General features: G+C 38.8%; 1 protein-coding gene across 4 annotated transcripts in view; it reads left to right on the top strand.

Annotated features, from left to right (window-relative positions):
- TET1 (tet methylcytosine dioxygenase 1) overlaps positions 1-26,396 on the top strand; it is a gene marked incomplete at its 5' end in the record, with an annotated part of 131,780 nt that overhangs the window by 72,787 nt on the left and 32,597 nt on the right. For 2 of the 4 annotated variants that reach the window (XM_084244626.1, XM_084244625.1), the window contains 3 exons: positions 366-2,673; positions 6,167-6,257; positions 6,812-6,905. The exons of the other annotated variants lie outside the window; for them this stretch is intronic. In XM_084244626.1, the coding sequence (XP_084100752.1) occupies positions 366-2,673; positions 6,167-6,257; positions 6,812-6,905 (2,493 nt within the window). The remainder of the gene's footprint in view (positions 1-365; positions 2,674-6,166; positions 6,258-6,811; positions 6,906-26,396) is intronic. 4 annotated transcript variants of the gene reach the window in all.

Genomic DNA, 26,396 nt, shown 5'->3' with positions numbered 1-26,396 from the left:
AGTTCAACAAGCTATATGCATAATTTGTACATTTCGCTCTATGTATATTCTACCATAATACAGTTTGCATTTAAATAATAGGTATTGCCAATTAGATGGTACTGATGTAAAATTATTTTAAAAGTTGATTTGGAAAAACAAATTAATGTACCAAATTATTAATAAGATTATTAGAGCATTGTAATAGTTATTCCTCCTCTTTATTTACTTTCTCTTTACACACTCTTAATTGGGAAAGAGTGAAAAAAATTTTAGGGGATTCACATTTAGCTGCTATTAAATTATAAAGCTCATCTGTATGCTCTAGCTCATCTTCAAAATAATTCAAATTATTAATATGTGTAATTCCTATGTTTATTTTATAGGCACATTTTCACAACAAACCAGTAAATGGCCCCAAGTCAGAATCCATGGAATACAGTAGATGTGGTCATGGGGAAGAACAAAGATTGGAATTGAACCCACGCCCCCTTGAAAATGTAGCTAAAAATGAAGACAGTAAGACAGGTAATGAGGTGGAGAAGTGGCCACAAAACAAGAAATCACATTTAACCAATTATGTCAAAGGAGAGTTTAGGACAGCTGTGACAGAAACAGAAAGGTTGAAAAGCTCTGAAGATGAAAGCAAGAAAGTCCTACTTACTGACCTCCTTGAACCTGAGAAGTTAGTTGTACAAACTGTAAGAAATGGCATTAAAAATGTACACTCTTTACCAACTGAAACAAATGTGTCAATTAAAAAATGCAATTTTGAAGAATTTGATAAGGCAATTGAAAATAATTCCTGTAAGTTCCTGAAAGACACTGCAAATCATAACAATGCCATGAGCTCCATTGCTACTAGTGCGAGCTGTGATCATCTCAAGGGGAGAAATAATGTTTTGGTCTTCCAGAAGCCTGGCTTTAACTGTAAGTCTTTTCCAGATCCTGCAAACTTTAACATAAATAGTCATACCAGTACCCACAGTGAAAATGATCAAACTCCAGAGACTGTCCCAAGTAAAGACCCAAAAGATGGATCTCCAGTTCAACCAAGTCTTCTATCCCTCATGAAAGATAGGAGGTTAACACTGGAGCAAGTGGTGGCCATAGAGGCTCTGACACAGCTTTCAGAAGCTACATCTGAGAATTCCTCACCATCAAAGTCAGAGAAGGATGAAGAAACAGAGCACAGAACAGCTAGTTTGCTTAATAGCTGCAAAGCTATCCTCTATTCTGTAAGAAAAGACCTCCAAGACCCAAATTTACGAGGGAAGCCACAAAGCTTTCATCATTCTCCATCTCTCGCAAAGCAAAGTTCACGAAACATGGTGGTGTTCAATGGCCAAAATACCATATCCAAGTCACACAGTAACTCAGCTACTAACCAAGCCTCCTCAAAGACACAGGAATATTCAAAGGCCACAAATTCTTTTTTAACACCAAATTCATCTAAACTTGACAATAAAAATGTTGTTCAAAGCAGATTTACTCTAGACAGTTCTTCCAAGAATTCGATGCCTTTGCTACCTAGAATTAATAAATTGGAGCATTGCCACCAGTCACTGGACAGCAGTAAAAAATTGGACTCAAAGAATGATCCATCATGCCAAGATACAGCTCATAGTAAAGTAGAGGAAGACGTTGCAACACAGTTAACACAACTTGCATCAACAATTACATTCAACTCCATAAAATTAGAGGACAAAAATGTTGAAAGAACACCAACAAGCCATGTTGCATACACTGTACAGCAAAAATATAGTCAGGAGAAGGGCACAGTACAACTGAAACCACCAAGTATACTGAATAATCATGGCTCATTATTAACAAAGCAAAAGAACACAACTCAGAAAAAGACAAAATCTACCCCATCAAGAGATCGGCGGAAAAAGAAGCCCACAGTCATAAGTTGTCAAGAAAATGACCAGAAAAAGCAGGAACAGTTGTCATATGAGTATAGAATGTTGTATGATATTTGGATGGGATCTAAATTTCAAAAATTTGGTCAATTTGGTCCACATCATTTTCCTATCTTGTTAGGAAAAATTTCTCCAGCCAAAGAATGGGAACCAGTGACTCAAATGAGGTCAGCATCAGAACCCAAAAAATTATTTCACCCAGTTGCTCAGATAGAATTCAAGCGAAGTTATCCTGAAGTAGTGGCACAGGAGAAAATGATAAAGGTTGAACCATTGAATATTCTGTCCACATCCCATTTAAAAATAGAATCCAATGGGCAGGAGTTTACAGAAAAAATTTATAATTCTCAGGTACAGCCAATAGTGAATGTCAATCAGAAAATTCATCCTTTACCCCAGCTCTCCTCTCCAACTAACCAGTGTGCTAATGTGATGGCTGGCAATGACCAAACACAGTTCCAGCAGGATGTTAAAGACCAACTCACACATCAGAGAATACCAGCATTACCTGGCATCTCTCATGAGACTCCATTACTGGATCCAGCACAAATACTCAGGAATGTAAATGTAGTGTGTTCAGGTGGAATTACAGTGGTTTCTACCAAAAGTGATGAGGAAGTCTGTTCATCTAGTGTTGGAGTATCAGAATATTCCCTAGTAGACAGTGCACAGAAAAGTTTCAATGATTATGCCATGAACTACTTTACTAAACCTACAAAAAACCTGGTGTCTACAACAAAAGATTCTGAATTACCAACCTGCAACTGTCTTGGTAAGTGCAAGCATTTGTGGACTTGTATATATTGTGTGAGTTTCTTTGTTATGCTACATAAATTACCTCATTGTGACTGAGTCAAGTTTTGGCTTATCTTTTATGTATGGCATCATGTCCCATTTGTATTCTAGCTAAAATAAGTAATTCTATGCCCATTTTTCTGTGGGACCTTTATTGATTCTGCTCATGTGAATGGCAAATTCAACTCAAAATGGGAAAACTTTCAAGTGAAAAAATTTGCTGGTTTTTCTCAGGGCTAAATGTCTACCAAGTTATTTATTGTGTATTCATAAGAATGGATTCCCTTTAATACTTAATTATAATTTGTTCGTATATTCAATGGAAGCCTTTTGCTTAAAAATAGATTTTTATGGTAAGCTATACCATGTATACAGAGAACATAAAACATGTGTACAACAGAATGAATCACCATAAAAAGTAGCTGTGTAAGTGAACTGAAACTGGTTTAATTTTTTGCATTGCTTTTATGCTTTGCAATATACAAAGGATGCTCAATATATAAAAAATTCCATAATCTTGGCCAGTTGAAAAATTTCCACACTTCAGGGGTTTTAAAATATTCAATTGTCTAATACTCATTTCATATTTAAAAAAAAAAAGATAGGTTTGTGTTGACAGCTGAATCATGGGCCATTTTCTAACTAACGTATTTTTATATATTTTGTATCTTAAGACTCATTGAAAAAAAGCGTTCAGAAACTAACAGAACTTTTAGCAGTGTGTTAAAAGCCCTGAGAAAATCTTGTTAGAGTAGGATTCTCAGGCAGACTCTGTGAGAAATTCACTCAATATTTGAAACATGGAAGTTTAATTTGAATTCTGTGTTGATTTGTCACTGTCTAAGGTCATGTGCTGTGTAGGTGCTCAAATATAAAAAGGAATTTGTTTAGTATAATTATTTAAAAAATGGGGAGATTAAATAGATTGCGTTATTAAAGTTTGTTATCCTATTTAAAGCCCCATTATTATTTCAGCTTTTATACAAATTTATGATAGGACAGAATTTGTATAATAACTTGTTTTTATTATAACCTATTCAATTTTATTATAACCTATTTAATAACATGAATAGGTTTATTTATAACAGTCTTATTTGAGATATGGCCCCAAATCACAAAGGCTTCAAGGTTTGCCTTGAACAGAGGCAATTTTTTCTTAGATTAGAAGCAGGTGTTTTATTAGTATATTCCATACTGGGTAGTTCAGGGATTGCTTAGAATATGGTATACTGTGTTTTGTTTTGTTTTGTTTTGTTTTGTTTTGTTTTAAACCATAGTAGAGGGCCTCCTTGGTGGCAAAGGGGTTAAAGTCTCAGTGCTATCAAGTCATTACCAGCCACAGCGCCAGCCACTGCAACATGAGTTCGATCCCCCCGACCCCAATATTGCTAACCCACATGGCACAGCAGACTTCTCCTATCTTGCCCGATGCTCCACTCAGCAGTGCATTTCAGTACATCTGCCTGTTCTGCTCCTCACTCTATGGCGAATCCTCTCACCTCCCACATCTCTGGCCTACACCCCAAGTCTTATATACATAAAAATAAAAATAAATCTTTAAAAAAAAAAAAACATAGTAGAATAGAGTGAGATAAAACAATGACTCAGTTTTGATTATCCAAACTACATTTGATGTTCTGAAATAAATCCTTCCATTTTCTCACTTATCACATAACACAGTTTTGACAGCCTACCACATGCAAGCACCAAGGATAGGTTCTGCTGAGAAAGATCTCACCATGAAAAGGGTGACAGTGCTGCCTGAGTGGGATTGAATTGGGATAATGAGCTTTGTGGACTAAGGATAGAAGCGTGTAATAATAATCTGGCTCTTATTCTAAACTTTTTACTACAAGTCTGATACTTGGTCACGCCTTTGACTTACTATATTCATAAAAGCCATACAAAGGGAAGGCTTATTAATTAATTGATTGATTGATTAATTAATTAATTAATTTTTGTGGGACCCTCGCCGGTGGCCAGGGATCAAACCGGTGCTGCAGAGGCCACCAGGGGAGGCCCAGGGAAGGCTTATTAATCCCGTTTTACAAATGAGAAGACTGAAGCACAGACAAGTTCAGAGCTAGTAAATGACTGAACTGGGATTCAAAGACAGGCCGATTTCAATGCCAGTCTATGTTTGTATCCTCCATCCTGTTGTTTTGAAAATATGAACAAAAAAAGGGATAGCACTTTTCTGATTATCATTACAAATGGGAAAAAGATGTTTAATTTTTAAAATGCCATTAAGATGTATATATCTGAGTTAATCTAGATTTACTATGTACATAGTTTCAATGGGATGATTGTCCAGTTTCAGAATGCCTCTCCTTTTATATATGGAAATTGGGGTCAGAGGGAGCCAGTCATTCCAAGGTTATTGTGTATCTTCAGTAGACCTGTAACTGTGTACACATGTGTCTTCCTATAGTCATTACATGTGGAGTTGTTGTGCTCATTGTGTAGGAATGGGAACTTAAAAGGGAGAAACACAAAAACACACTCATCCAGAATCAATCCCAATGGGAACAGAATATGTAAGGGTAAAAAATTCCCATGGATATACTATATCCTAGCTAAATAGGAATAATTAACCTTTAGATCTGTGTGTCTCAAATTAGCACTATTGACAATTTAGGTGGGATAATTCTTTGTTGTAGTAGGGGGACTGTCTCTGCTTTGTAGGCTGTTAAGTAGCATCTCTGGCCTCTACACACTAGATAACAGTAAAACACACCACACATACATCTGCCCAGGTGTCAAAAGCAAAAATATTGCCAAATGTCTCCCCCAAGGGAAAAAACAGCTGTTGAAGAATAACTGCTCTAGATCAACAATAATAAGTTAAAATCTATTCATTATCTCTAGCTTTAGAAGCCATGGAAATAATCCTATATTGTATTTGATGTACTGTCAAAATGTTTAAATAGTGACCTCTGGTGTAGATACGCTATGGCCAGAAAGGTATCCTCCAGTGATTTTATATAGACTTGATTCTAAGAATTTAAGTTAAAAATAGTATTTTCTAAAAAATATATAATTCACACTCACAAAAATTGCAGCAGTATAGAAATAGGATGCAAATATCTTACGATCCCATTCTCTGAAGATAAAACATCTTAAGTTTTTCTATAAAAATTAACATTATTACTGATTTTGATTTTGTCTCCAATTTTACCAAATTTAGGTTTGCTTTTTAAATACTTAGTAAGTGTGACCCACATCCTGTATCTTTTTCCTCCTCTAACTCTCAGAGGAAGAATGAATTAGTTAGGAACAGAATGAAAGGATCAAGTTAAATTCCAGGACCTTTTGTCCTACACTTTACTTATTAAAGCTCACCAAAACCTTGTCAAAATTCATTGTTCTGAACTGTAAAAAAAAAAAAAAAAAAAGAGTATAAATAGCTCCTCCTTGCCCCTATGCAATGCTGTGAAGCTTTGGGTCTAATAATCTTATTCCTTCCACAGATCGAGTTATACAAAAAGACAAAGGCCCATATTATACACACCTTGGGGCAGGACCAAGTGTTGCTGCTGTCAGGGAAATCATGGAGAATAGGTGAGGAAATATGCTTCCCTGTTAAAATCATTCATTACTGTGGACCTAACTCAACGCAGAGAAATTATCGGTGGGAACAATTGTGAGGTGAACAGAAAACCTTCAGGAGTATGAGCTGACTGTTTCTTGGGACACAAGGATACTGTCTTGGTGTCTCTGCTGTCATTCATCACATGAGCTTTGAGCACTGAACAAGACTCTCACAAAGCAAGACTTTCTTCGTTAAATTCAGAAATACCTATTTTTATGTTATTGTGAAATGGTAGAATTAGTTCAAATTACTGCCATCAACACTGCATTCACATTCATGTTGCTTATCTTGGAGCCAGGTGCTTTTTAAAGACTGATCTTTAAGGATAAGTATATAGAGCTGGATAGCATAAAAAAATAGAGGCCACACAAAAGTAAATGTTTAACAAAAGTAACTACAGGAATGGGTTGTTTTTTTTTTTCATTTCTATGTATGTATGTCTTATGCACATTAAGATATTAAAAGGTGAGCGGTTCAAGTTCATATTGCAGTTATTTTTCCTTCACTGTGTTTTTTTACTCAGGTATGGTCAAAAAGGAAATGCAATAAGGATAGAAATAGTAGTTTATACTGGAAAAGAAGGGAAAAGCTCTCACGGATGTCCAATAGCTAAATGGGTAAGTATTTAGTATTTTTACATTTTTTAAAATGAATTTATTTTGCAGCATTCATAAAATAAATTGTTTTTCTATGAATTTGTGAGCAATAAAAATACCCCATATCCATTATTCCCAGGGAAATAACAAAGAAGCTGTCTTAACCTGGGCTTTGGATCAGGGTGGTGGGGATATACCTTTAGAATATTTAAACAAATGTAGTATTTATGTTAAATGGACAAAAGGGCATATTGCTTTTCCCAATTTTTACCTACTAAACTTTTTTTTCTGTTTGTCTCTGTTTTGTGTGACCCTCTCTTATGTCAGTTTCTTGTGTACTTTTAGAGATTATTCATTCATTTATTAGATAACATAGCCAAATGGCACCAGACTACACATATGTATCTTTTATTATTACTGTATTTGAAATTCTTTCCAATTCAATTCCACCTTAATAAGGATCATGCAATACTGAAGGCAAAACCAAATTTTTTGTAATATATTCTCAAAATTGTTTCCATGACTACATTTAGTTTTCCAAAAACACATAGCTGTTAGAATTAAGAACCCCAGTGTCTATTCTTTAGGACATTCTCGACTGAAAAACAGGCTGATAGCAAATGTATTTTTTTCAGTAGTACATTCACATCCATAAGATATTAACCAGTTTATTTGGAATTTTTGACCATACAATCATTTATGTTCCTGTGTAATCATTTGTTAATAATGATGATGATTATTTATATGATTAAAAAATAACTACTACCTTTATCAGACACTTTATTAGGTACTTGACATATATTGCCTTGTCAGTCCTCACAGCAAGACTCTTAGGAATACTTTGTATATTTGTATAGACCCCTTTATTTGTATATCCTTTTCAGGAAATTAAAAACATTAAATACAAAATGGAGATGCGGGCCTTCCCTGGTGGCGCAGGTGGTTGAGCACGGCGCTGTGAAGCTGTCCGCAGCCTCTGCAGCGCCAGTTCGATCCCGGCCAGCCTGCGAGGGTCCCACTTGGCGTGGTAGACCTCTCCTGTCTCGTCCGCTGCTCCCCTCAGCAGTGTATTTCATCGGTTTGCCTGTTCTGTTCCCCGCTCTGTCTCTGGTGAATCCTCTCACCCTCCCGCGCATCTGGTCTGTACCCCGGTTCTTGTATAAATAAATAAATAAATCTTTAAAAAAATTTGAAAAAAAAATGTAGATAGGTATTCTGAAAGCAGGCAATTGCCCACATCCTTACCTACACTATTACAGTGGATGTCTTTGTTACATTTCACCCTGTATGGTGACAGTGGTGATGAGTACAAGAATTAGACACTGAATACTAAATGCTTTAGAATATTTTAACTTTATCCAGTCTATTTGGAGCACATAGTCTTGTCAAAATACAGATAATCTCAAAGATCTGGGATGTACCTTGCTAACAAGTGATCTTACAGTAAAATGCACAGATCTTCTGTGTATGTGAGTACTTCTTATATATAACACTACTGAAATAATGTTATAGCCCTCCATAGGGCTCCCTGATGTCCCCTCCTAGTCAATATCTCTGCATAAAGATACCGACTATTTTCATCTTTATCACCATAAAGGTCTTTTTGAAGAACTTCGTGTTATTACAATCATATGGTATAGACTCTGAATCTCCTTCACTCAGTTTTTATAGAGCATGGGTTTAATGGCTAGAGCTCAACAACCATTTTGAACTATGGAGTGACTTGATAGTGGAAGACATGTACCAACAGGGTGCGAATAAATATAGGAACCCGAGTCCCTGATGAGATGGATGGAGATGCCATACCAACCCCAAGTCTTCTTAAATCTGGATTTCTTTAGTATGAGAAATACCTTTTTCATGCTTAAACCCTGTTATTTGAGAGGGGATGTTTATTATATGTAGTAGTAGCAAGTGCCAACTAAAGTAACTGCCTTCACTTTGTTAAATGTGGGTGAGTTTTGGAAGGGAAAAAAAAATTTCAAGATTAGAGAGATAGGTGAGTGACCTCTTTGTTACTGAGTACTTCTTACAGTCACACACTGGTCTGGGGACACAAACATGAATTAACATCTACTAGTCATATCATTTTATGGTCCTGAGTCACATCAGTCATCACAAATACATTTTGAGTCTAGGTTTGATAACTAAAGTTCACTTTATCATTTGCTAACACAAACATTACCTGGGATTACTTGGTCTCTTAAGAACAAAATAAAATTTCCCCAAATTCTCCACTAGAAGTCTAAAACTTTCCCTAAAATTTCTATGTAATGGTTGGAGTAAGGCCGGGGCTGGTGGTTGTGAAGAGTATCAGTTCTTAAATCAACTTCTTGTCCTGGTATGCACTATTCCCACATCTGGTCCACTTAGTTACAGAAATTTAGTAATTTCCAGTAAATACTCACTCATAGAATTTCCAGTAAATAGTAACTCATAGAATTCAGTCTCCATGATTGAGAGTTTTTTGGTTTAGATGTAATTAAACAGTTCCCAGAGAGGTCTTTTTATTTTTCTCTTTTATTCCTCTTTTAAAAAATAATACTGTTGATTCAGAGCATTTTAAATTAGGAAATAATGTATGGACTGCCTATTTTTCTATTGAATTGTTAGTCTATAATTTTATAGGAATTCCTTTATAAAGTTGACCGTTTGTGATAAAATTTGCAACTGTATTTTCTCAGTTCTCATTGTTTCCACCATTCTGATTTTTAAATGAAATTGAGTTTTTTTATTTTTTTTTTTAAGATTTATTATTATTTATTTATACAAGCACTGGGTACAGTCAGAAGTGTGGGAGGATGAGAGAAGTCACCAGAGCCAGAGGGGAGAGCAGAGCAGGCAGAATGACGAAGTTATCTGCTGAGGGGAGCAGCGGGCGTGGCAGGAGAGGTCTGTTGCGCCATGTGTGACCCTTGCCGGTAGCCGCGGATCGAGCCGGCACTGCAGAGGCTGCGGGCAGCTTCACAACCCAGTGCTCAACCGCTGAGCCACCGGGTAGGCCCGAAATTGAGTTTTTTAAACAACATAAAAGGTGAAAACTTTTCTTCCTTTCTTTTATAATTTCAGCATGTTATATCTTTTTTTAAAAGATTTATTTATTTATACATGCAAGAACTGGGGTACAAGCCAAAGGTACGGGGTGTGAGAGGATTCACCAGAGACAATGGGGAGCAGAACAGGCAGATCTACTGAAATACACTGCTGAGAGGGAGTAGCTGGTGAGACAGGTGAGGTCTGCTGTGCCATGTGGGTTGCTCCCTGGCCGGCAGGAATCCAACTTGTGCTGCAGAGGCTGCAAATAGCTTCACAATGCTGTGCTCAGCCCCTGTGCCACCAGGGAGGACCACATTCTTTAATTTATCTAACAGGAGTTCACTGAAGTTGAGGAGGTAGAGAATGGAATCAAGTAGGCAGGTAGGCAGAAGCCTCACTTTAAATAGTTTTAGAGGCCATAATGAGGAACTTGGGCTTTTAGTCCATGGGTAACAAGAAGGCTTTGAAATATTTTTAGTATGAATGTGTTATTTGGTTTGTTTTATAAAACCATTCTAAGAAATTAATTGGTAAAAATCATGTATATTATCTTTAGCTTTTTCGGTCTTAAACAACAGAAATTTGTTTTCTCACAGTTGTGGAGTTACAAAGTCCAAGATTAAGTGACTGTCAAGTTGGTTTTCTGCGAAGCCTCTCCTTGGCTTGCAGACTCCTGTATCTTCACATGACCTTTGGGCATACACACGCTGATGTTTACTTGTGTGGATACCAATCGTATTGGATTAGGGCTCCACCCTTAGAACATCATTTAAACTTAATTACCTACTTCAAGGTTCTTTTCCAAACATAATCACATTGAAGGTTAGAGTTACAATGTATGAATATGGGGGGTAAGGGGATATAATTCCATCCATAATACACCCCCATGCTGAAAGAAGTAGGAAAGAATGTGTGAATCAGTATAGCAGGTGTTTTAAGTCTTCCTGCCTGTCAGATTGACTGAGTTTTGGTTGTGGTCTGGCCCACCCTCCCACTAAATCAGTTCACTTATTTAAGAAATCTGGGTGTCTGGTGTATACCCCAAGCTACGCTAAATAGCAGACACATTTTACATTCCATTTACCCAAAAACTCCTCTTCAGTGCTCCCTGCACTTTCTGTAGAGGCTCTCATGTCCATGATGCCTCTTCCAGGCTATGTCATATTCTATCCTGTGAGTAGTATCCTCACTACTTTAAATTATAGTGATACATTTTTCTCATTCTGTGGTTCCTGCCAGATGATTTGTCTAACTTGAAAAATTATTAATGTAAGATATTTCTACCAAAAATAGATGACTGGATCAAGAAGATGTGGTATATATACACAATGGAATATTATTCAGCAATCAAAAAAGATAAACTAATGCCATTCGCAGCAACATGGATGGAGCTAGAAGGAATTATGCTCAGTAAATTAAGCCAGAAGGAAAAAGAAAAATATCGGATGGTTTCACTTATAACAGGAATATAGGGGAACCAAATAAGACATCTGTTAAAAAAAACAAAAACAGTACAAAACACAACAAAGCAAAAACAGACAATTATAAATCAGCGACATACTGCAGGGGAGAAGAAGGGAGAGGGATCAGAGGGAAGGAGAGAGGAGAACAGGAGACTGTGGTGATGGTGCACGGGTTCCTTGGGGAAGGAAATTCTATGGGGACTCAATCTAAGGAGGTGGTGGGGAAGCAAATATTGTTTAAAAATTTAAAAAAAATTAAAAATAAATTAAAGAAAGATATTTCTAGCTGATTTCTGGAAAAGCTCAGCATTGCATTATATACAATACAAAGGAGTTTTCTAATGCTAGGAGTAGAACGTTGGTTATTGGTTGGAGGTGAAGTTAGAACCCTGTTCTGTTCATTTAGTCTTCTTTCATTAAACACAAAAATTTTAGAAGCTTTGAATAATCCCTACCTCATGCAGCTTTTGTGGGTCAGGAATACGGGCATGGCTTAGCAGGGACTTTTGGCAGATGGACTTATGAAGTTTTCATCATCTGAAAACTCAGAGTGTGGTGAGGGACTGGAGGTTCCTCTTCCCAGGGTCCTGGAAGGAAATTTTTAGTTCCTTCAGGGTTGTTAGCTGAAGGTCTCACTTCTGTATCATAGGATTTTTTAAGTGTGTTCTCATGTCATTCATGGCAGCTTGGTTCCCTCAGAGTCAATCAAAGATAATAAGGGAAAAGCCACCATAGCTTGTTTTCTTTTTGTTGTTTGTTTCTTTATGACATCAGCTTTGAAAGTTGCTCCACAAGTGAGCTCTATTCATTATAGGAGAGGACACATCAGGGTGTGAATACCAGGTGGTGGTGTTCACTGGGACCACATTGAAAATTGGCTATCATAGAATTCAATATCCGTTCTTTTTTTTTTTTTTTTAAGATTTATTTATTTATGCATGCAAGAGCTGGAGTATAGGCCAGACATGCGGGGGGTGAAAGGATTCACCAGAGACAGAGTGGGAAGCAGAACAGGTAGACTGACCAAAGTACACTGCTGAGGGGAGCAGCGGGCGAGTCAGGAGAGGTCTACCTCACTGTGTGGGTTTCTCCCTGGCCGGCCAGGGATCGAACTCGTGCTGCAGAGGCTGCAGATTGCTTCCAAGTATGTTGCTTAAACCCCTCACACCACCAGGGAGGCCCTCAATATACATTCTTTATTTAAAATTTTGGTAGGGCCTCTCCTGGTGGCGCAACGGTTGAGCGCTGGGCTGCGAAGCTGCCTGCAGCCTCTGCAGTGCCGATTCCATCCCTGGCCGCCAGCAAGGGCCCCACATGGTACACAGACCTCTCCTGCCATGCCCACTGCTCCCCTCAGCGGTGTATTTCGTCGGTCTGCATGTTCTGCTCCCCGCTCTGGCTCTGGTGAATTCCCTCACCCTCCCGTGCTTCTAACTGTACCCAGTGCTTGTATGAATAAATAAATAAATCTTTTTAAATAAATAAATAAATAATAAAATAAAAATTTGGTAAATGAAGGGATACTGCATTGGCATAAGTAAAGTACATCTATCTTAGCCCTAAGCAACATGTCCAATATCTAACACATCAAATATATCTACTTTAACTATCTTCACTAAAGAAGAGATCTGTTAATTTGTGGATGTTCACAAAGGTAGTGCATTAATAAATGCATAATAAATAAACATCACTGTTTATTGTGGAATGAATAAACAGAAAAGTTTACAAAATAGAAATGTACAATTTACTTATAATTATAAAGTGAACTCTCATGAAACAACTACCCAGGTCAATGATAGAACTTGACTAGATCCTCAAACCCCAATCATAAACCTCAGGTTTTGACTTTCATGGTAATCATTTTCTTTCTAGTATGTATTTCTCAACAGTATAGTTTTGTTTTGCTTTGTGCTTTTTTAATCTTGTCCCCACAAAATACCTTGCACTCTGCTGAAATAAATGGCAGGGATTGTTTCTCAATTTCTGGCACTAAGAGTTGACAAAGGTTTGTTAATCTGCATCTATTAATTATTTATGAATCCTTGGCTATTTGTCTTAACAAGTGGCAAAGAGCAAAATAGCACTGGAGTCCCTAGAGTATGTGATCCAAAAGAGATCAAGGTAATTGCATTAACAAATGGCCAACAGGCATATGAAAAAATGTTTAACATCCTTTATAATCAGGGAAATGCAAATCAAAACCACAACGAATTACCACCTTACACCGATAAGAATGGTGCATACCAAAAAAACTAGCAACAACATGATGGGGAGGATGTGGTAAAAAAGGAACTCTCCTACATTGCTGGTGGGAGTGCAAACTGGTCCAACTACTATGGAAAGCTCTCTGGAGGTTCCTCAGTCTACTAAAAATGGAGCTACCATGTGACCCAATAATTTCTTTCCTACGGATCTACCCAAAGCACATAAAAACATTGATTCAAAAGAATACCTGTATCCCTATGTTTATTGCAGCAATATTTAAAAAATTGGGAAGACTTGGAAACAACCCAAATGCCCAAAAATAGATGATTGGATGAAGAAGATGTGGTATATATACACAATGGAATATTATTCAGCAATCAAAAAAGATAAAAGTTTATCTAGCAACATGTATGGAGCTAGAAGGAATTATGCCCAGTGAAATAACTCAGAAGGAAAAAGAAAAATATCAGATGGTTTCACTTACAGCAGGACTATAGGGGAACCAAATAAGACATCAGGGGAAAAAAATAATAACAGTACAAAACAAAACAAAAACAAACAGACAATTATAAACTAGAGACACCCTGCAGGGGAGGAGGAGGGAGAAGAGAGAGATGGAAGGAGGAGCACAGGGGAATGAGGTGATGGTGCACGGGTGCATTGGTGAAGGAATTTCTATGCGAACTGCACCTGAGGGGCATGTGGGAAGCAAACATTGTTTAAAAATGAACAATGGGGCCTCCCCAGTGGTGCAGCGGTTGAATGCTGGGTTGCGAAGCTGCCCGCGGCCTCTGCGGCGCCGGTTCGATCCCCGGCTGCTCCCCTGCCTCTGGAAGAGGGTCCCACATGGCGCGCAGACCTCTCCTGCTGCCCGCTGATCCCCTCAGCAGTGTACTTCAGTCCTTCTGCCTGCTCTGCTCCTCGCTCTGGCTCTGGTGAATTCTCTCACCCTCCCACGCTTCTGACTGTACCCAGTGCATGTATAAACAAAACAAACAAACAAGGAAATAAATAAATAAATAAATAACATGCCTCTATTAAAAAAAAAATGAATGAATGAATAAATAAATAAATAAAAATGAGCAATGATGTAAAATATATATAAATTTAAAGAAAGGTAACTGCAATAAATGATAGGATTTTGGGCCTCCCTCCCTGATGGCACAAGAGGTTAAGACACAACCTATGATGCTATCCACAGCCACTGCAGCATGAGTTAGATACCTGCTCAGGGAGCTACCCACATGGCACAGCAGACCTCTCCTGTCTGGCCCGCTGCTCCCCTCAGCAGTGTACTTTGGTCAATCTGCCTGTTCTGTTCCCCACTCTATCTCTGGTGAATCCTCTCACCACCCAAACCTCTGGCTTGTACCCCAGTTATTGTATGCATAAATAAATAAATCTTAAAAAAAATAAAATAGGATTTTGAGTGACCTTACTAGCAAAATAAAGTCTTATTTATGGACGCTGTTTGCAGGAATGAAGTAAAGGGGAGCAAGGAAATAAAGAAAAATGATTTTAAATGAAAGAAACTAAATAGACATTCACCTAGTGAATTGCATTGTCCTAAATTTACTTTTCATGTCGTATAGTATGTTTGAGGTTAAACTTGAACCTAGTGTTCACTTGGTAGCACTTATAATAAAATTGAAAATACACAGAAAAGGTTCGCATGGCCCCCGCAAGGAATGGTATGAAAATTTGTAAAGCATTTTGTAGTTTTTTCTTTAACTTTGCCATGTAAGGAGAAAAATGAATAGGAAAGAAAATAAAACAATCATCAGCTATTTATTGAGTTTCCTATAGTCACAGAATCATTAAATTCATAGCACCCTAAAATACGTTGTTTATTTTACAAAAAGGAAAATTGAAATTCTGACAGGAAAGTTCTCCTAAATCACACACTTAGTGACAGACTTCGGCTAAATCTACCTCATAACTCCCACCCAATGCTCCTGTCACAATACTGCATTGATTAACACCAAAGAATTATTGTGGGAAGGGGGAGACCCCCAAAAGGGTATAAGCTATAATCCTCACTCTTAAGGAGCTTATAATTTAGTAGGATCAGGAGAGGCAAGATGTGTGTTGTTTATTCAGAAGACAGATATATCTGGCAGGCTTAATAAATCTGGGAGAGCCTTTTAAGGTTGGTAGAAAATATTAAGTTATAGTTATTATACAGTCACTGTTTTTTGAATTTTGAAATAAATCATTTCCCAAAATGTTTTTTAAAATATTAAGTCAAAAATCTAATTAAGTGGTATTATGTACATTTGTTCATATCTGTGTGTTTGCTTATTAATAGTGATTGGTAATAGTGATTTTTTTTTTTAATAGAGGCATGTTTTATTTATTTATTTGGTTGGTTGGTTTATACAAGCACTGGGTACAGTCAGAAGCGCGGGAGGGTGAGAGAATTCACCAGAGCCAGAGCAGGGAACAGAACAGGCAGAAGGACCCAAGTACACTGCTGAGGGGAGCAGCGGGCGGCAGGAGAGGTCTGCACGCCATGTGGGACCCTCCGGTGGCCGGGGAGCAGCCAGGGATCGAACCGGTGCCGCAGAGGTCGCGGGCAGCTTCGCAACCCAGCGCTCAACCGCTGCGCCACCGGGGAGGCCCAATAGTGATTGGTTTTTATCCTACATTTGTTGCTATGCACTTGCCTCATTTTTCTGAATGTGAGACTTATTGCTTTTCTTTTTTTATTGTTACATAAAAAAAACTCACATCAGGTATAACTGGGCAGCACAACTTTCTGAGCCATTCTCACATTGTTTTGCCTTTGGTCTTAGCACTGTTTTATTCTTTTCTCAAAATATTTCTTTGCCAAGTGGTCATTAACACTCCCCCATGATAATGAACTTTTGGCAGGCATTTCTGACTTTGTTCTGCAGTCACATGTCAGGAACTAGTTTTCTTATGATGTGCTAGATTTTGTGTACAGGGTGATTTAGTTTCTAGAATGCACTAGATAGTATTAACTCCCTGTTCTACTACCCCTTCCACCTCCTACAATTGAGTCTTTGAGGTGATGGCAGCAAAGGGGAGAATTCAAATAGCAGCAGGTGTGGACAGCTCCAATGTCTGAGTAATTTGCACTAGGTCCAGTTGGTGTGTTCCCTTTCATAGGATTGTTAGTACTATCGGTGAGGCAGTGAGTAGGTGGAAGCAAATGCTTATGTTCTACTTTGATCTGCTTCACCACAGTCTAAGGTTGAGGTGTAAACCAAGCTGAAGTATCCAGATGTTTTCAAGCCATGTTGCCTGGATTTACGCATTTATATTATATACATCATTGTCTGAGACTTTACTGGTTTTGTTCCATTGTTTCAAGTGTCTGCTCGATATTTCCCTTGGTGTCTTTAGGCTGTACTCTGGTGCTGCTTCTCTCTGTGCCCAAATCAGGTACCCCTTTTCTTTATTACCATAAAAGCATATTAAAGGGAGTAGTTGGTGTCCTGGTTACATGTTTGGCACCTTGCTAATGTGAGAAAACCATTATGTGATTCAGTGACAAAAATAAGATAAAGACCAAAAAGTTCATGCTCTCAGTTGCTGTTCAATAACTTCTATTTTTTCACTGACTGCCTTTTTTGTAATATGTGTATGTCTTTCTTTGCTTAAGCCTATTGTCTACTAACATCATTATGCCTACTTTTATGTTAGACTACTCACAGAATTCATGTTTGTTTGTTTTTTCAATATTTAAAGAACAGGTTTAGGGCCTCCCTGGTGAAGCAAGGGGTTAAGCACCACACTATGAAGCTGTCTGCAGCCACTGCAGTATTAGTTCAATCCCTGGCCAGCCAGGGAGCAGCCCACATGGCGCAGCAGACCTCTCCTGTCCCACCCGCTGCTCCCCTCAGCAGTGTATTTCAGTCAATCCGCCTGTTCTGTTCCCCACTCTGTCTCTGGTGAATCCTCTCACCCCTTGCACCTCTGGCCTGCACCCTAGCTCTTGTGTGCATAAATAAGTCTTTAAAAAAAAAGTCACTTATTTAGGGCCTCCCCTGGTGGCGCAGCAGTCGAGCGCTGGGTTGCGAGGCTGCCCGCAGCCTCTGCAGTGCCAGTTCGATCCCTGGCCACCAGCGAGGGTCCCACAAAAATAAAATAAAATAAAATAAAATAAATATATTTTTTATTATTTTATTATTTTTAAGTATTTTTTTAAAGATTTATTTATTTATTTATACAAGCATTGGGTACAGTCAGAAGTGTGGGAGGGTGAGAGGATTCACCACAGCCAGAGCGGGGAACAGAACAGCCAGACTGATGAAGTACACTGCTGCGGGGAGCAGTGGGCGGCAGGAGAGGTCTGCGCACCATGTGAGACCCTCGCCGGCAGCCGGGGATCAAACCGGCGCTGCAGAGGCTGCGAGCAGCTTCGCAGCCCAGCGCTCAACCACTGCGCCACCAGGGGAGGCCCTTTTTTAAGTATTTTAAAAAAAATAAAAAGCAAGTTTATTAAGGAGAGGGATGAGATTAAAACATAATTTTAATGAGGTGCACCATCACCTCATTACCCTGTGCATAGACACCAGCGGGCAGGAAGAGCTGCCCAAAAAGGGACAGGTTTGCTGAGCGAGACCTCCATGTTTGCAGGTGGGCAGCCTGGAGGAGAGCTGCCTCTTCTGAGGGAGGTCAGTGAGGAGAAGTCCTGGCATGGCACAGGTCATAGGCAGGCAGGAAGCTACGGCCCTGTGGAGGGAGAGAGAGAGTTGGTGAAAAGAAGCACCTGCATAGGCTCAGGTGGGCAGAAGGAGACTGCTGCCAGAATTCATTTTTTTAGGAAATTTTTTATTCAACTATAATATACATAAAGTATACAAGTCATAAATGCACAGTGCAATAAATTTTCACAAAATCCTCACTGAATGTGCCCAGTCATAAACTACAACCCAGAGAATGAAATTCATTTTATTATACATAGGTAACTTTAAAAAATCTTAGCCAATGGGTGGATGTTTTTGGAAGGAGCTATTATAGGTTGAAATGTAATTGAACTTTGTTTCTCACGTGATTATTGATAAATTCAAAAATGATGTCTCTGCAGTATACCACACATTTATTGTAGATTGCTCCTAGCTGTGATGCTAACCTTGTCCTTCTGTGGGGCCATGGCCCAGAACTACCATGGAGCTGATGGTAGTACTACAACTAAGATTGCACCATGAGGACTATTTGGTTTGCTTTTGGTATTTTTTTTTTTTTAAAGTAATACAGTTCTACAGTATTTGTAAAATTTACTAAATTTTAAAAATTTAATTTAACTAAAAATCAAAATTAAATCAAGCTGGCCTATCCTAAGAATTAAGTTCTTAATTTAATTAAAATTAATTTTTAGAAATCTATATCAAATCTAAAAATCCATCTTTATTTTACCCTTTGAAGTAACAATATTTAACAATTTAGGGTACACTCAAGCTAAGCATTTGGATATTAGAATTTCAACTAAGAAATAATACAGAACTATTTCAGCATGTTAAACATGAGTGACAAGGTTAGTGTTACTTGTAAAGACTGATTATTTTATGGCTTCTTAAATTTTAAGAAAGCTTAATTAAATAAGCATGGAATTGTTTTGGAGCAGAATTTGCTCAAGAACCTTTTGCTCTTCCTTGCATACAGAAATGAATACATAACTTCATTATTTATGGGTGGGTTGGATCCAGTACTAGGAATTGTAAGTAAGGCGTCCAAAAATTTGATTAATATAACAAAAACTAAATGAAGACAGATTTTTACAAATTCCTCATTTGTAATACTTGGAATAACAATAAATCTTTCATTTTTCATTTTTTATTTTTTTTAAAGCTTTATTTATTTATGCAAGAGCTGGGGTACAAGCCAGAGGCGCGTGGGAGGGTGAGAAAATTCACTAGAGAGAGTGGGGAGCAGAACAGGCAGACGGAACGAAGACACTGCTGAGGGGAGCAGCGGGAGAGGAAGGAGAGGTCTTCCACGCCATGTGGGTTTCTCCCTGGCCAGGAATCAAATCTGCGCTGCAGAGGCTACAGACAGCTTCACAGAGCAGCGCTCAACCCGCTGTGCCACTGGGGAGGTCCCCATTTTTAATTTTTTAAAAAAGTATATTAAACTGGGCCTCCCCGGTGGTGCAGCGGTTGAGCGCTGGGTTGCGAGGTTGCCCACAGCCTCTGTAGCACCGGTTCCATCCCCGGCCACCGGGTGAGGGTCCCAAGTGAGGCGTAGACCTCTCCTGCCACCCGCTGCTCCCCTCAGCAGTGTATTTCATCAGTCTGTCTGTTCTGTTCCCCACTCTGGCTCCGGTGAATTCTCTCACTCTCCCGCTCTTCTGACTGCACCCAGTACTTGTATAAATAATAAATAAAAAAATAAAATAGTATATTAGTATATATTTTATTATAAATAAAATAGTATATTAAACTAATGGTGACATTTATTTTATCATTATAGCTCTAGTAGTAAAAATCAGTGTCTTACTGAATTTGTATTTGAAATATTGATAGTAGCATTGGATTTCTATATCTTTAATCATCATTATATTTCATTCATGAATTTATCCTTCATAACTACTTTTTGTTCAGATTATCCTTTTTTTAAAAAAAAGATTTATTTACTTATGCTCACAAGAGCTGGGTGCAGGCCAGAGGTGCGTGGGGTGAGAGGATTCACCAGAGACAGAGTGGGGAGCAGAACAGGCAGATCTCCTGAAATACACTGCTGAGGAAGCAGTGGGTCAGTCAGGAAATGTCTGTGCCATGTGGGTCACCTCCCTGGCCTGGAATCAAACTCTATGCTGCAGTGGCTGCAGATAGCTTCATAGTGCTGTGTCTTAACCCCTTGTTCCATCAGGGAGACCCCTCATTCCTTTTTTATTATTTTTAAATCATGTTGTCTGTTGGATCTAGATTCTCACTTTTAACAATTAGTGTTCAGTGCAATAGTTTTATTATCTTTCAAAGATGTATTATTATCCAGCAACCAAAATAATTTGTTTTAAAAATTACAAAGTCTATATACCAAGTAAAGAAAATCAATTATTATTCTGTAAAAATAATTAATGCCAATATGCTATTTATCAACATTATAAATAGATTCTGTTTTTGTGTATTCCAGACAATAATGCATATATACCTAGTGTTCTCTGGGCTTTGGAAGGGAATTAGAAAGGTTGTTAAATATTTTGTTTTTCTGGTGCCTATATAAATACACTATGAGTAGAAGCTAAATTAGTCTGACCCTACTTTGTACCCTATTCATAAAAATCCCTTACAAATGTCTTACAGTCCTCTCACAGTATTATAACAGAAAAATGCATTGCTAATATTTTTCCCCATTAGTGAAAACTACTGTAAATTTAATTTTCATTTGTATTATTTCCCTGATAGTATTATTTAGTCAGCTTCCCAGGTGATAGTAATTTGCAGCCTATCATAATTGGACAAAATGGCATCTTGCTAACTTGATAGTATTCTGGGCTTGGTTATTCATTTGTTTATCTAAATTCACATACTTAGTAATTTGTTTAGGATGTCAGCTAAACCTTAATATATATTGAGTATTCATTGTCTGACTGCTTGAGTTTAAATGAAAAAAAAAAGTGATTTTGGGGCTCCCTGGTGGCGCAAGGGGTTAAGATGCAACCTACGAAGAAGCTATACTGTGCTACCCACATGGCGCAGCAGACCTCCCCTTACTGGCCTGCTGCTCCCCTCAGCAGTGTATTTCAGGAGATCTGCCCGTTCTGTTCCCCACTTTGTCTCTAGTGAATCCTCTCAACCCCCCCACACATACCTCTGGCCTGCACCCCAGCTCTTGTATGCATAAATAAATGAATCTTTAAAAAATATTTAAAAAGAAAAGAAAAGAGATGTTTTTCTTTACTAAAAGAATTCCTGAGCCTCCTTGGTGACACAAGGGGTTAAGTCTTAGCACGATAAACCTTTGAGGAATTAAAAACCCAGGGCTATCAAGCTATCAGCAGCCACTGCAGCACAAGTTCAATCCCTGGCCAAGAAGCTAACCCACATGGCTTAGCAGACCTCTTCTGTCTAGCCCGCTGCTCCCCACGCTGTCCCTGATGAAACCTCTCACACACAATCTTCACCCCTGCACCTCTGGTCTAAACCCCAGTTATTGTATGCATAAATAAGTCTTAAAAAAAAAAAAGAATTCCTCCCATGGCTCATTCCTCAGTTTATGCAAGGGTTTACCCTTTGCTCTTACATTTTTTTCTGGCCTATTCTTTAAATCACTGGAGTTTGTACCTTTCAATCAAAGGTCTGCCTGTAATTTCTCCCTTGAGTTAATCACCCCACTGATGCAGTGGCTCTGTCCTGGAGTTTATCTTTCTTTACTAAGAACCCTAAGCAATTTGATTCCAAGCTTGTATACAATAAAGTATACAAGTATACTTTGGCCAGCACCTAGAAATAATTTTTTAACTTACCGTTTTGAAATTTCAGTATTCAGAAGCTGCAATAATACTGCAAAGAATTCCTGTATACTCTCCACTGACACTTATCAAATGTAACTGCTTAGTACATTTGCTTTGCTTTGTCCTTCTCTTTTTTGCCCTTCTTCTTTTTTTCTGAAAACTTTAATATTTATTTGTAAACATCATGCCCTTCACCCCAAACACATTTATTTGTGTATTTCATAAAAACAAGGGCATTGTGTTACATAGCCATAATATAATTATGAAAATGTCGCATAACCTGAGTACTAGTTCATTGTTAATATAATATTATTTAATCTTCAGATTTTATATACAGTAATATCCTGCAAGGAAAAAGAAAGCAAATATTGTTCTGATTAGAAACCTATCCAGGATCATTTGTTTTCATCTAGTTATAACTTGTCACAGAATTTTGTAACTCAAACTTTATAATCAAATAGACTTTGAATGTGTGCAAGATTTTGTAAAGAGTTCTCTTCTGCACAGGAGACTTTTCTACAAAAGTCTTTTCAATTTGGGGTTCAAAGTAGGTTCCTCTAGAACTTTTTGTTCATTAATTATCAGCTACTTTTCAAAATTGAGAACATAAGATCTTCAGTTCTCTGTTTAGAATTTGGTTGCATTTATTTTCTTACTACTTGCCTCTGTTAATCATCTTTTTAGAAATCATAGACAGGAGATAGGATCATACATCGCTTATTTACCTAGAGCTCTTTGTTCAAGTAACTTTAAAAATTGACTGGAAATTGCACAGTACAGTATTTAAAGGAAGTAGTAAAATGCATAAATATTAAGTAATAACAATAGAATTTTTAAGTAGGGATTTTAATCAGAAAAGGTATGTTTTAATATATTATGAGTGACATTTTTTGTGTCAAAATCCTGACTCATTTTCTCTCTGATAACATAGAATTTGAACGTGTCCTTTTATCAATTAACAGTACAGTATGTCAGAATAGCCAAAATAATCTTGAGATAGTGAAGAAAATTTGGAGGACTCAAATTTCCAAATTTCATAACTTATTATGAACTTAACAGTAATCAAAAACATCTGGTAGCAGCAGAAAGCTAGGCATATAGATCAGTGGAATAGAATTGAGTACTGGAAAATGAGTTGTCACATTTGTGGTCTGTTTTCAATAAGAATTCCATAGACTTTTCTATAAAAGGTGCTGGCACATATTAAATAATGAGATTGGGGCCTTCTCCCTGCCCCCCATAACACAGCACATGCAAAAATTAACTCAACTATAGGCTAAGGAACTTGTATGTGATACATAAAAAGAACTGACATCTCAATAATAAAATAATAGTCTAGACTGAAAATGGGCAATGTACTTGTATAAATCTTTCAACATTATTAGTCTTCAGGGAAATGCAAATAGAAATCACAATAAGATACCACTGTAGGGCCTCTCTGGTGGTGCACGGGGTTAAGACACAACCTATGAAGGGCCTCCCCGGTGGCACAGCGATTGAGCGCTGGGTTGCCAAGCTGCCCGCAGCCTCTGCAGCACCGGTTCGATCCCCGGCTGCTCCCTGGCCACTGGAGAAGGGTCCCACATGGCGCGTAGACCTCTCCTACCGCCCGCTGCTCCCCTCACCAGTGTACTTCGGTCCTTCTGCCTGCTCTGCTCCCCTCTCTGGCTCTGGTGAATTCTCTCGCCCTCCTGCGCTTCTGACTGTACCCAGTGCATGTATAAACAAACAAACAAACAAATAAATAAATAAATAACATGCCTCTATTAAAAAAAAAAAAGACACAACCTATGAAGCTATACGCAGCCACTGCAGCATGAGTTCGATCCCCAGCCAGGGAGATACCCACAAGGCGCAGCAGACCTCTCCTGCTGTGCCCGCTGCTCCCCTCAGCAGTGTATTTCAGTCATCTGCCTGTTCTGTTCCCCACTCTGACTCTGGCGAATCCTCTCACCTCCACACCTCTGGCCTGTACCCCAGTTCTTTTATGCATAAATAAATAAATCTTTGGAGAAAAAAAAAGATACCACTGTACACTAGGATGGCTATAAACAAAGGACATAATAGCAAGTGTTAGGGAGGATGTGGAGAAATTGGAAACCTTGTCAATTTCTAAAGGGAATGTAGGGCCGCCCCGGTGGCGCAGCGGTTGAGCGCTGGGTTGCGAAGCTGCCCGCAGCCTCTGCAGCATCGGTTCGATCCCCGGCTGCTCCCTGGCCACTGGAGGAGGGTCCCACATGGCGCGTAGACCTCTCCTTCCACCCTCTGCTCCCCTCAGCAGTGTGCTTCGGTCCTTCTGCCTGCTCTGCTCCCCGCTCTGGCTCTGGTGAATTCTCTCACCCTCCCGCGCTTCTGACTGTACCCAGTGCTTGTATAAATAAATAAATAAAATCTTTAAAAAAAAAAAATAAAGGGAATGTAAAATGGTTCTACCACTTTGAAAAATAATCTGGGCCTCCCCGGTGGCGCAGCGGTTGAGCGCTGGGTTGCGAAGCTGCCAGCAGCCTCTGCAGCGCCGGTTCGATCCCCGGCTGCTCCCCGGCCACCGGAGGGGGGTCCCACATGGCGCGCAGACCTCTCCTGCCGCCCGCTGCTCCCCTCAGCAGTGTACTTCAGTCCTTCTGCCTGCTCTGCTCCCCGCTCTAGCTCTGGTGAATCCTCTCACCCTCCTGTGCTTCTGACTGTACCCAGTGCATGTATAAACAAAACAAACAGATGAATAAATAAATAAATAAAACATGCCTCTATTAAAAAAAAAATTAAAAAAAAAAAGAAAAAGAATCTGATCATTCCTCAAGACTAAATATATTAATTAATTAATTAAAAATTTTAAAAGAATAAATATAGTTCCCATATATACAAGCAAGTGAGTAAAACAAGTGAGACACTAAAGATCACATTTTAGAATTTTTTTTTTTTTAAGATTTATTTATTTATGCATACAAGAACCAGGCCAGAGGTGTGGAGGTGTGAGAGGATCCACCAGAGGCAGAGTAGGGAACAGAACAGGAGGATCAACTGAAACACACTGCTTAGGGGAGTAGCAGGCAAGTCAGGAGAGGTCTGCTGTGCCATGTGGGTTGCTCCCTGGCCGGAGATCAAACTCATGCTGCAGTGGCTGCAGACAGCCTCATAGGTTGTGTCTTAACCCCTTGCTCCACCAAGGAGGCCCAGGATTATATATAACATTCACAATATAACATTCAAAATAGGGAAAATCCATAGAAAGAAAGTAGATGAGTGGGGTAAAAGGGTTGAGAAAGGGAGCTATGTGGAACGGCTGCTAATGGGCTTTCCTTTGGGAATAAAATGTTCCAAAATGATATAGTGGTGTTGGTTGAATAACTCTGAGTATACTAATAACCCTGAATTGCATACTTTGAAAAGGATGAATTTTACATTTAAATTATTTTTCAGTAGAACTGATATTATGACAAGTAAATTCTATTAATGAAGGTCATTCATTTTAAACATCTTTCATCCAGTTGCATTCAGTTTTGGATTTGTCTTTTTTTAGCACAAGCACTAAAAGAATTTCTACAGGATATAATAATTTCATAATATATATAGTATATACATACTTGTATAAAATATAATAAATATTTCTAAATGACAGCACAGTTGTCATATAAACATTACTCACAGGGCCTCCCCGGTGGTGCAGCGGTTGAGCGTTGGGTTGCCAAGCTACCCGCAGCCTCTGCAGTGCTGGTTCCATCCCTGGCCACTGGGTGAAGGTCCCACATGGCGCGCAGACCTCTCCTGCCACCCGCTGCTCCCCTCAGCAGTGTACTTCATCAGTCTGCCTACTCTGCTCTCCGCTCTGACTCTGGTGAATTCTCTCACCCTTCCGCGCTTCTGACTGTACCCAGTGCTTGTATAAGTAAATAAATCTTTAAAAAAAAAAATAAAAATAAGCATTACTCACAGATGTCTGGATACACCATTTTCTATCTAAAGTTGACTCTGCCCTGTGGCCTCAGCCACAAATTCATATTATACTTCCACTTATAAAATAATGTGATTCCTAACAATTTTTTTTTTTTTTATAGAGGCATGCTTTATTTATTTGTTTGCTGGTTTATTTGTTTGTTTGTTTTTGTTTATACATGCACTGGGTACAGTCAGAAGCGCGGGTGGGTGAGAGAATTCACCAGAGCCAGAGCGGGGAGCAGAGCAGGCAGAAGGACCGAAGTACACTGGTGAGGGGAGCAGCGGGCGGCAGGAGAGGTCTGCGCGCCATGTGGGACCCTCCTCCAGTGGCCGGGGAGCAGCCGGGGATCGAACCGGCGCCGCAGAGGCCGCGGGCAGCTTCGCAACCCAGCGCTCAACCGCTGCGCCACCGGGGAGGCCCCCTAACAATTTTTTTTAATCTGGAATATACAT

Source organism: Talpa europaea (genome assembly GCF_964194135.1).
Source record: "Talpa europaea genome assembly, chromosome: 10".
Classification (NCBI taxonomy): domain Eukaryota; kingdom Metazoa; phylum Chordata; class Mammalia; order Eulipotyphla; family Talpidae; genus Talpa; species Talpa europaea.
This window is presented reverse-complemented; position numbering and strand designations above follow the sequence as displayed.